The sequence below is a fragment of the Bos javanicus genome, chromosome 1, assembly GCF_032452875.1.
Source record: "Bos javanicus breed banteng chromosome 1, ARS-OSU_banteng_1.0, whole genome shotgun sequence".
NCBI lineage: Eukaryota > Metazoa > Chordata > Mammalia > Artiodactyla > Bovidae > Bos > Bos javanicus.
In genome coordinates this window covers 65,686,125-65,698,267 of record NC_083868.1, presented here as the reverse complement: position 1 = coordinate 65,698,267, position 12,143 = coordinate 65,686,125, and the positions used below count along the sequence as shown (strand labels likewise).

General features: G+C 37.9%; 1 protein-coding gene and 1 non-coding gene across 6 annotated transcripts in view; one reads left to right on the top strand and one right to left on the bottom strand.

Moving 5' to 3' along the window:
* The window catches only part of GTF2E1 (general transcription factor IIE subunit 1), a 40,815-nt gene that overhangs the window by 25,254 nt on the left and 3,418 nt on the right, over window positions 1-12,143 (bottom strand). For all 5 annotated transcript variants that reach the window (XM_061400679.1, XM_061400506.1, XM_061400772.1 and 2 more), the window contains exon 2: window positions 9,958-10,435. In XM_061400679.1, coding sequence (XP_061256663.1) covers window positions 9,958-10,405 — 448 coding nt within the window. In that variant the 5' untranslated portion in view covers window positions 10,406-10,435. The remainder of the gene's footprint in view (window positions 1-9,957; window positions 10,436-12,143) is intronic.
* LOC133255262 (small nucleolar RNA SNORA70) lies at window positions 4,881-5,013 on the top strand. Its single transcript, XR_009738908.1, has one exon. It is a non-coding gene; the product is annotated as a small nucleolar RNA SNORA70 (small nucleolar RNA).

The window sequence follows — 12,143 nt, the reverse complement described above, 5'->3', positions numbered from 1 at the left end:
CCATGTGTAGGAAAGGCTCCAATTTTTAAAAATATGGAGCAGGGGAGAAGATTTGTAACAAAAAAAAAATGTATTTAACAAACATTAAATGTGTATCACATGCCTGGCATTTACTCTGCTGAGTTTTAATGTACTGGGATTGGCAGCATGATTAAAATATATCCAGATGTAGATAATTAACAGGTATTGAAAATAGAAAAAGATTTTTTAAAAACAGATATTTCAAAACTATAATTTAGGGTTGTCCATTCAGTAGTATGTGAAAGTCCCAATTCTATGACTCAGGACTTTTCTACTGAAGGTAAGTTATTACTCCAAAATGAGAAAATAAATGGAGACCTACTTGTTGGGATGAGAAGAAAAGAAGAGGGAGAGTGAAAGAGTTTTATACAATTTTAACTTTCTCCCAAAATAATAAATGTAACAACCAAAATGAATCTGGGGCATGGGAGGAGGGGAGAAAAAGGACTGGGAACAAAAGGAAAAAAAAAAGTCATGTTCAACAAAATTCAAACTTAACACTTTCCTTTGCTAAACACAGAAAAAGAAAATTTAAATGACGTCTATTATGCTGGCCAAGGTCTTCGACTTAACTGTTTACTCATTAACATACATGGGACTCATTTTAATTATGCAAGTATTTAATCAAAGGAACAATGATTAAGTACAAGTAAAACCAAAGTGAAAAAAGTTGTTTATCCTCCTTAGTTTAACAAGAAGACAATGCTTTGAAAATTTATCATAATTGAGGAAAAGGGATGAGGACGTTATGAGTCAAATCCCCAAATAATTAGACATTACTTGGATTGTGTTTTTCCCTTCTTCACACAAACACACAATGAGTAAGTCATTGGCTAATGCTAGAGTTCACTGTCAAAGATCTGCCAAACATATTAATTGCAACTGGACTATTCAGTTCAGTCACTCAGTCATGTCCGACTCATTGCGACCCCATGAATCGCAGCACGCCAGGCCTCCCTGTCTATCACCAACTCCCGGAGTTCACTCAGACTCACGTCCATCGAGTCAGTGATGCCATCCAGCTATCTCATCCTCTGTCGTCCCCTTCTCTTCTTGCCCCCAATCCCTCCCAGCCATCAGAGTCTTTTCCAACGAGTCAACTCTTCGCATGAGGTGGCCAAAGTACTGGAGTTTCAGCTTTAGCATCATTCCTTCCAAAGAAATCCCAGGGCTGATCTCCTTCAGAATGGACTGGTTGGATCTCCTTGCAGTCCAAGGGACTCCCAAGAGTCTTTTCCAACACCACAGTTCAAAAGCATCAATTCTTCAGCGCTCAGCCTTCTTCACAGTCCAACCCTCACATCCATACATGACCACAGGAAAAACCATAGCCTTGACTAGATGGACCTTTGTTGGCAAAGCAATGTCTCTGCTTTTGAATATGCTGTCTAGGTTGGTCATAACTTTCCTTCCAAAGAGTAAGTGTCTTTTAATTTCATGGCTGCAATCACCATCTACAATGATTTTGGAGCTCCCAAAAAAATAAAAGTCTGACACTGTTTCCACTGTTTCCCCATCTATTTCCCATGAAGTGATGGGACCAGATGCCATGATCTTCGTTTTCTGAATATTGAGCTTTAAGCCAACTTTTTCACTCTCCAGTTTCACTTTCATCAAAAGGCTTTTTAGTTCCTCTCCACTTTCTGCCATAAGGGTGGTGTCATCTGCATATCTGAGGTTATTGATATTTCTCCAGGCAATCTTGATTCCAGCTTGTGTTTCTTCCAGGTGGCAAGAATACACAGAAGAACTGTACAAAAAAGATCTTCACGACCCAGATAATCATGATGGTGTGATCACTGACCTAGAGCCAGACATCCTGGAATGTGAAGTCAAGTGGGCCTTAGAAAGCATCACTATGAACAAAGCTAGTGGAGGTGATGGAATTCCAGTTGAGCTATTTCAAATCCTGAAAGATGATGCTGTGAAAGTGCTGCACTCAATATGCCAGCAAATTTGGAAAACTCAGCAGTGGCCACAGGACTGGAAAAGGTCAGTTTTCATTCCAATCCCAAAGACAGACAATTCCAAAGAATGCTAAAACTACCACACAATTTCACTCATCTCACATGCTAATAAAGTAATGCTCAAAATTCTCCAAGCCAGGCTTTAGCAGTATGTGAACTGTGAACTTCCTGATGTTCAAGCTGGTTTTAGAAAAGGCAGAGAGAAACCAGAGATCAAATTGCCAACATCTGTTGGATCATGGAAAAAGCAAGAGAGTTCCAGAAAAACATCTATTTCTGCTTTATTGACTATGCCAAAGCCTTTGACTGTGTGGATCACAATAAACTGCGGAAAATTCTGAAAAAGATGGGAATACCAGACCACCTGACCTGCCTCTTGAGAAATCTGTATGCAAGTCAGGAAGCAACAGTTAGAACTGGACATGGAACAACAGACTGGTTCCAAATAGGAAAAGGAGTACGTCAAGGCTGTATATTGTCACCCTGCTTATTTAACTTATATGCAGAATACATCATGAGAAACTGGACTATTACTCAGCCATTTTCCTACCCCCCCCCCCAAAAAAAAATCAAGCCATCAATCAAAATAAAATAAGCTCAACTGTTTTGATATGCTACAGGAGCTGCAGTGCTGAAGCAGAAGTTATGCTGCAGCCCAAGTTCTCAAGGTTGGCCAAAGAAAGAGGTAGGATCAAATGTTTGCTGCTGCGGAGCCCTCACTCCAACACAGTGAAACTAATGTCCCAAGGATTTGCCACATTCTGCTTCCCTAAATCTTGCCGGTTATCTTCTGAGCTGCTTTTCTGGAGCTCATATTCTACTGGGGAGTGGTGGTGGTTTAGTCACTAAGTCCTAACCAACTCTTGTGACCCCATGGACTGTAGCCCACAAGGCTCCTCGGTCCATGGGATTTCCCAGGCAAGAATACTGGAGTCGGTTGCCATTTCCTCCTCCATGGGATCTTCCTGACCCAGGGCTTGAATCCATACCTCGTGCATTGACAGGTGGATTCTTTACCACTAAGCCATAGTCAATCCACTCTAGTATTCATGGGCTTCCGTGGTGACTCAGACAGTAAAGAATTTGCCTGCAATACAGGAGACCCGGGTTCAATCCCTGCATTGGGAAGATCCCCTAGAGAAGGGCATGGCAACCCACTCCAGTATCCTTGCCTGGAGAATCTGTATGGACAGAGGAGCCTACTGGGCTATAGTCCATAGGGTTGCAAGAGTTCATTAGGAGTTAGTGACTAAACCCCCACCACTTCCCATGGGGTCACAGTCAGACATGACTGAGCAACTAAGCACAAGCCATAGTCAAGACAAAAAAATATCAGGTGTTGAGAAGTATAATAAAGAAAAGCAAAACAGGGAAAGAGGATAAAGAAAAAGGAGGGTGGTAGAAAGGGGTTATTGTTTATTATACAGGAAACTTAGGGAAGGCTTCTCTGATACATCGATGTGTAAGCAGAGACTAAAAAGACATAAAGTAGCAAGACACAGATAAGATAATTCAGCAAGAGAAAACAGCATATAAAAAGGCAAGGAACAATAAAGGGATGTCTGATGAGCACAAGGTACAATGTGGTTGCTGTAGCGTGAGCTAGGGAGAGTGGTAAAAACAGTCTCTGAAATGGGGGGTAGGGTGGAGTAGAAGGGGATGGAGGAGAAGGGAAAAAGAGAACAGATAAACCGTGTTCTAAGTTCTGTTAAGAACTTTGCCTTTCTAAGAAGAGAAACCTTTTAAGGGCTCTGAATAGAAGAATGACATAACCTAACGTGATTTTTTTTTTTTCTATTTTCTACAGCTTTATTCAGATGTAACCCACATACCATACACTTCACTGATGTGTTTTTTAAAAGGGTCAGTGGCTGCTGAGACAGCTCACAAGCAAAGCAAGAGTGAAAGCAAGGAGACCAGTTAAAAGAGTAGTGCAAAACCTAACCAAGAGGTAATGGCTTAATGTTTCTCGACAATTCTATGAAAAAAAATTTGAATAAAAAGTTTTTACTTACCCTCACTCAAAAAGTTTCCAGGAAAAACAAAACAGAAGACAATTCACTTCATGTTAAAACCAAGTAACTGAACTAAAAATATTTCAGTGAAATAAAGAGGAAACTATAAAACTCCAAGATACAGTACTAACATATGGGATTAATTTTACCATTCTTTAAAAAGTCAACCACTATATATTACATATTTTAGAAATCAAATTTGGACATGGGTTTCCCTCCCAATGACTATTTTATGGATTATGTATATATGAAGAAAGGAAATAAACTGAGGAGCTTGGGAAAATAATATCGCCCAGAATTCTAAATACTACTTTCCATTATGCAACAATGTGTTTCTGAAGACAGCCTAATTAAACAGAGCATATTTTCTATATGAGTGCTACTATAGGAATTTCAGTTCCTAACCAAGGCTTTCAAATTAACCAAAAGTGACTAACATTACCCTCTAAAAGCAGTGATAAAACATCCCCAAGCTTCTCTATACTTTTAAAATGTCAACTATTCTCCAAATAAAAGGGTGCTTTGAAATTAAGAGTTGAGAGAAATCATACATGGTACAGAATAGACTGACCTGATCATTTTACATATCCTTAAAAAAAGACCTACAATGATTATAGGATTTTCCCAAGGAATAGTTACTAATATAGTACAAGACTGGGAGCCAGCATGGCTCTGGAACCCAAATACAGGGTCACTTTGCTGTCTCAAAGGCACTGCTTAAAAAACAAAATGAAACAAAAACAACCTCTGAAAATGACATAGCCACTGAACACACTGATAATGCAAAAAGACTCAATGCATTAATAGTAAATGCTCTGCAATACCCTTACAATATGAACCTAAGTTGGTCAAGCATTAATAACCACAGCTGTTACAATAACAAAATATTTCATTAAATATCACTTTCCCCATCGAGGTCTGATGTGCAATGTCTGCAAACAGCACCCTCCCTGGTAGTGTATATAGTGTGCTGCATATATGGGTTGCCCTAAGGGACCCTAGAGACAGCCTTTTCCAGTGGACATTTGAAATATACTCTAGAATACAACATAGACATATATGTACCCACACACACATTTGATGAGTTGAACTAGATAATCTCTAAGCTCCTATTTATAAGATTGTATTAAACACTCATTTATAAGATTCTTCTTTAAAAAATTAACTTATTTCAAGGTTTATTTAAAATGGGACTCCCCCCTTCTCTAGTTAAATTCAGTAATAGGGGCTTCCCTAACTATTTCTAACCCAAACACCTAGCAATTTTATCCAACCCTATAATAAAACTACATTTATATGCTTTTACATGTTATAAAACTATATTTTTTAACTTATTAACTTTTAACTTTTTAAACTTTAATTATTTAACTATAATTTTTAACTTATTTTTTCAACTTTTTTTTAACATTTATATATATATATATATTTAATGGGAATAATAGTATTCCCATTGCTAAGAATTCCTCTTAAGGAAAAACTTAAAAAACAAGAATAAAAGGCTATATGCACAAAAATATTTAAAGTGTCATATCTATATCAGCCAAAAACAAGAACAATAAAAGTGCCCCAAAGGGCTGGAAAGGAAAATATGGGAGAAAAATCACACCTAAAAACACATTTAGAACACTAGAGAGAACCAGGAGAGTTGCTGCATTAAGAAACCAAGAGATCACAAACTATTCTTTGCTATGACTGCAATAAGAGATAATACACAAAAGGCTGGTGGTTTTGAGGTAATCTTTTTCTCTTAAGAACTTTTTCTGGCACTATGGCTATGTAATTTTTAAATTAGAAATGAAAAATATTTCCATATCATCTAACTTTTAACATCTAAAAAGAAAATATAATCTCCCCCTCCCTTCTAGGAAACATGTTGCTGAATTTAACTTACAAGCATCATTAACAATATCATGGTGGTTGAGACTGCAAAGTAGAAATGCTAAGTCTATCCTCATGGTCAGAGGCTTGCTAAATCTAAAATATGCACTTATGAACCACAAAACGCTATTTTGCTGATTGATGGGGTTTAATGCCATGCTACATTTGTTTTCATTACAGAAGACTCCCATATTTCAGGAAATAAAACAACTGGTTTTGTCTGATTAAGTTTCTGAAACCAGGGACTACTGGGCAAAAGCTAGACTATACCATTTCAATAAAATTAGCTATTGGAGAAGGAAATGGCAACCCACTCCAATACTCTTGGCTGGAAAATTCTATGGACGGAGGAGCCTGGTAGGCTATAGTCTATGGGGTCGCAAAGAGTCGGACACGACTGAGCGACTTCACTTTCACTTTATACATATCAAGCATCAAAAATTTGGAGTTCAACCCCAGAACACCAAAGGCAGGATCTAAGCAGAAAGTATGGAAAGAGTCTACACTCTTTAGGAAAAAGAAATGGGGGAGGGAAAAGCTATAAACTAAAGTGAGAAATCACTGGTTTATATGTGAATTAACACTGGTAAAACAATTTTTGCTGGACCCAATTTCCTGAGCCCAGAATTTCTGGATACTCATCTAGGAGTCACTACTCTCTGTCCAGTGGCAGAGTTGCCCATACACAGTTAAAAACTTTTTATCAGGGAAGAAGTAAAACCTAGAGGGCCTCATCTTATTTCTGAGTACCATCTATTTACTAACATAAATCACAGTGTATAAACCTAAGAACTGTTGAAATGGGAAGGGAAATAAAAGCCCATTAGATAGTACTGTCAGAAATACCATCAATCTCTAACAGCAACCAAGAAATAAAATAGCATTGTACAGCTCTAGCTTAGAATGAAAACTGTACCAATTCAAATAGAGTATATTAACAGCAGAAAAACTCCCCTCCTTCTCCTCTGATACACATACCAAACATTTATTTCCTGTCTTCTTCAAAATGAGGGGGAGAGAAATGAATACTGAGCAAAACAGGAAGGAAACAGACTGGAAAAGACCAAGATTTCTAAAGGGAATATACAGAAGAACAAAGGAGGGTGTCCAGGTATTAATAGTGGAAAAACAAAACCAAACCTAACTGATAAGCAGGTTGAGAAGTCTAATATCACCAATCAGCGTATTCTTTCCATAAAGGAAAAGGCCAAATGAAAAACCGAATCATAATCAAAAGGCAAGTACTCTCTCAGAATGGGGATCCCCAATGATTAAGAATTTTCAATCATGGTGTTACAGGCTTCACTAAAGGGACATAACTGCCAATTAAGTTGACTATTAGTGTTGGCTGATCAGGGCACTCTCCCATGAGTGACACCAATGTAAAGGGACTTACTCTTGCTCTGCTGAACCCCTTCTTTCCAGCTTCATGTTGACCATAACCCCTGTATTAAGAATACAGTGAACAGAACAGGCCTCTGTTCACACTGGCCACAAACAACAGTTTCGGTTTTAGCTCTCTTTTATAAAATGTTTTCATGCTCTCTGCTGCTGCTAAGTCACTTCAGTCGTGTCCGACTCTGTGCGACCCCATAGACGGCAGCCCACCAGGCTCCCCCGTCCCTGGGATTCTCCAGGCAAGAACACTGGAGTGGGTTGCCGTTTCCTTCTCCAATGCATGAAAGTGAAAAGTGAAAGTGAAGTCGCTCAGTCGTATCCGACTCTTAGCGGCCCCATGGACCGCAGCCTACCAGGCTCCTCCATCTATGGGATTTTCCAGGCAAGAGTACTGGAGTGGGGTGCCATTGCCTTCTCCATTCATGCTCTCTACTCTATCTCAACTCCTTCACACAAATAATCTTGACTGTATTTGGTTAGGTCACTTCTTCTACAAGCCACCTGTTAATTCCAAATAATTTCTTTCAGACACAAACCCTAGGTAAAATTTGAAGAGCACCATGAATCAAACTCCTGAATACTGATATATAAGCAGTGGGATAACTTCCTTTTAGAAACTTTCATGAAATTAAATAAGAATCAGGTTGAGTAAATGTAATAGAAGCATATTACTTTAAATTACCCTCTCTGAGGGACTGGATAACACCTTCCACTGCAGTCAAGAGTGACGAAGACGCCCACTGTAACACCAACATCTGCAGAAAATCACAAAACCAAAACCCAGAGCTCCTTTAAGAAATCTGTTAGAGTAAACAGCAAAAAAAATCATCAGACTTTCTAGTCTATTTTAAAGAGCTCCAGATATAATCTACAATCTTCCTCTATAGTACACTCAGCAGTACTCAGGATGGTTAAGATTTTCTTATAACTAAGACCTCTCCTAGTCAAGCCCTTTCAAAGTAAATAGTTAGGTTTAAACAAATTAAATATTTAACACAAATGTGAATTCTTTAAATGCTTTTTCATCCAAAATGACTGCTTCACAATAGATAAGGAAAAAAGTCATAGGCCATCATGCTCTTTTTGCTAATAATCTTAATTGATATTGGTATTATTTCCCATTAAAAATCTTTAAAAATTCTTTACCATGTACAATATATAATATATACACAACTAAACATGTACACAAACCTTTAGTTTTTTTTACAATAAAACATTTCATATGTGAAAAATTTAGATTATATTTTTAGACAGTTATTTTAAAGTCATATCTATGAATGAAAAAGTCACCTGTATTTCTGAATTCAGTCATAACAAAGGGACGATCTAACATAATAGCAGTGATTCTTTCTATAGGTTTTTACAGATTTTTAATACAAAATTGATCTACTGAGTAATTAGTAAAACCATAGTCTATTTTCCAATTTACAAATAGCAACACAACTATACAAGTCAGCAATTTAAAGTTTCTCATGTTAATGTTAGATGTATTTTAAGAAAACACATTTTGTAAATTTTGTATTGATCAGAAAAATCCTTAAAACTAAGTATTTAATCAAATGAAGCAATTTATAACTCATGTTAATTCTCTTCCATCAATGACTGGTTAAGAAACTAAATATATATTGTTAACCTAAGGGGAAAGGGTGCTTCCTCTTATTTCATCTGGTTAACTTTTACTTATCTTTTAGGTCCCTGCTATTTAACTTCTTTCAGAGGCCTTCCCAAAACCAGATTAGCTGCCCTAGTTATGTCCTCCAGAGAGCACTTTGCACTTCTACTAACCAAGTATGTAAGTACTAATAATAAGCATTTATTATAACTGTCTGGCAGTGATTGGCACAAGAAGGTGCTCAAATATTTGTTGAATGAAGAGGTCAAAAGTAAACTCAGTAAGTCAGAATAGCCTCAAAGTGGTAGGGAAAGTAAACCCTTTAGATTAGGCTGCAGTTGTAAATAAGGGATGGGAGTGGAAGAAGAGGTGGAAGGGCCATGGGTGAAAGAATAGTCCATGGATGAGTAAATTCCCTTGTAAAGGAGAAATGCTTTGCAATAGCTCCTAAAAGTAGTATGACAAATAGGACATTAAGACTAAGAATGACTATATGCTTACTTACACCAATATATTCCCTTTAATAATGATATAGCTTCCCTGGTGGCTCAGAGGTTAAAGCGTCTGCCTCCAATGCAGGAGACCTGGGTTCGATCCCTGGGTCGGGAAGATCCCCTGGAGAAGGAAATGGTAACCCACTCCAGTAATCTTGCCTGGAGAATCCCACGGACGGAGAAGCCTGGTAGGGGTCGCAAAGAGTCGGACACAACTGAGCGACTTCACTATACTATATTGTACTATAGAGCTTCCCAGGTGGCGCTAGTAGTAAAGAATTCACCTGTCAATGCAGGAGATGCAAAAGATGAGAGTTTGATCTCTGGGTCAGGAAGATCCTCTGAAGTAGGGAATGGCAACCCACTCCAGTATGCTTGCCTGGGAAATCCCATGGACAGAGGAGCCTGAAAGGCTACAAGTCCATGGGGCCACAAAGAGCTGGACACAACTGAGCACACAATGATATATATAATCAGTTTAAAAACTATGTAAATCAATTTAAGATAAAGGATATACACTTTATCCTAAAAAGTTACTTAAAAGAAAGATTCATTAACTGGAAAAATCTCACCTGTCATGGGATCAAAGAGCTGATTAGCTTCTAAGTCTGTAAAAGTACTACTACAGACAGGACATTTGAAGGAAGCCCGGTTGGTGGAATCTCTCTCATCAGTTTCAATCCTCCTTCTCATGTGGTCCAATTTATATTTTACCACATTAACAAGAGTACGATAATTGATAAAGTAGTAGTTGTGGCGAGTGGTTTTCCCATCTGCAGCAGTCTCTACCCTCATTCTGCATTTGATGAACTTGTCTCCCTTTAAATTATTCAAGACTGATCGAAGTTGCTTCCGATCAAATTTGAGAAGCTCCAGCATGTCCTCCTCTTTCACACAGGGGTTTCGGATCAAGATGTCCAAGGCCAAAGCATGCTCAATGCCATAAAATCCCCGGATCACATACTTGGCTAGCCGCTTCAATGCTGCAGGAACCTCAGTGAGGACATCTGGATCTGCCATCTTTAGCAGCAAACTTCAACTTTAAATGTACTGTCAGAAAAAAAAAGAGAAAATTAGCTAGAATACAGACAAAGCAATCATTTTAAATCCAAAATAATCAACCCATTAAGTAGCTGATAACCAGTATTCTTGGAGTACCACAAAAGTACTCAAAATGTTGTTTTTAAAAGACTTATAATGCCCAAGCATGTAACAGAGTACAAGATATTCCTCTAGAGTACACAAAAGATTACACCTAAAAAGCTTGACATATTTCTTAAATGGTTTTTTTCATGGGTCGCACAGAGTCCCACAGGACTAAAGCGACTTAACAGCAACAGCAACAGCACAGAGTGTTTAATTCCAAAAAGCAACATTATTTACACCAATGATACAATGATATATTGTATCAAGCCCACTTTATTTCAGAAAGAGAAACACAAAAAGGCTAAACAAAGTCTCATTCATTATTCTTAATGCTACAGATCTTTGGGAACGCTGGGGGAAAAAAACCCTGAGAAACTTAGTTAGCAGTTAGCATATTCTTTTAAGTGTTTTTATTTCTTTTCTTGAGTAAAATTTTTCTACCAAGATAGATTGTAGGATGTTCTACACAGTCATGCTCTCATAATAAATTCATAAGAAACCAATAAACACCTAAATAATGACCAGTTGGGGTGTTTGGCAAAATTACTGTTATAAATCTGAAAGAAATGAACAACTACATACCGGTTTACCAACCTTGAAAAGATAAATGACCAAATAAGCAAATGCTATACAGTTCTCAAAAACAACAACAAAGACCAAGATACCCTTAAATACTGGATCCCCTGCAGGACAAGCAGAAGCTAAATGTACCCAGAGAACGGTCTTCTAGAAGCCTAAACCAGCATGAGCTAGACTTCCATGTGCTTGTTAAAGAGCCTGGGATTTGAACTTGTGGCTGTGTGATTCTAAGTGAATTCCTTAACAACTTCAAGGCACACTTTACTCTCTGAGAAATAAGGATAGTATCAACTGCCTCAATGAGGTTGTGGTGCATTAATGAGAATGTACTGTGCTTAGAGTGAAAAAAGTGAAGTCACTCAGTCATGTCCAACTCTGTGACCCCATGGACTGTAGCCTACCACGCTCCTCCATCCATGGGATTTTCCAGGCAAGAGTACTGGAGTGGGTTGCCATTTCCTTCTCCAGGAGATCTTCCCGACCCAGGGATCAAACCCGGGTCTCCCGCATTGTAGGCAGATGCTTTATCGTCTGAGCCACCAGGAAAGTCCAACGTGCTTAGAAAGCACTTGTTAATAAAGTGCTTAAATATCAACTTAGTATGTCCCTACACTACAAGGAAATTTCTAACAGACATCCTATTGAACTGTTTCAATAGGGAATCATACTGTTATTAATACTAATTTCTCCTGATCCTTTTATTTAAAATCAGTAGTTATTAACCCTATTAGATTTAATACCTATTTTGTAAGAAATATATTTACATCCACAGTACTATAAAGGTATTTCTAAATAGCCAGTAACATACACATACAGGGGTAGAGATATAATACCTGACCTGTAATTAAGGAAAAATAAAAGGAAATAGTTATAATAAAATATATATTTTAGATTATAAATACTCAGGCATGAATAAATATAAGAGATAACAAAGTAGCACCTAGATCCAAACTTGTGGTCCTTGAGGCTTTCTGTCATCCCAAGGCTTAAGGATGCCAAGCAAGTGTCTGGGCTCAACACCAAAGCAGTATCA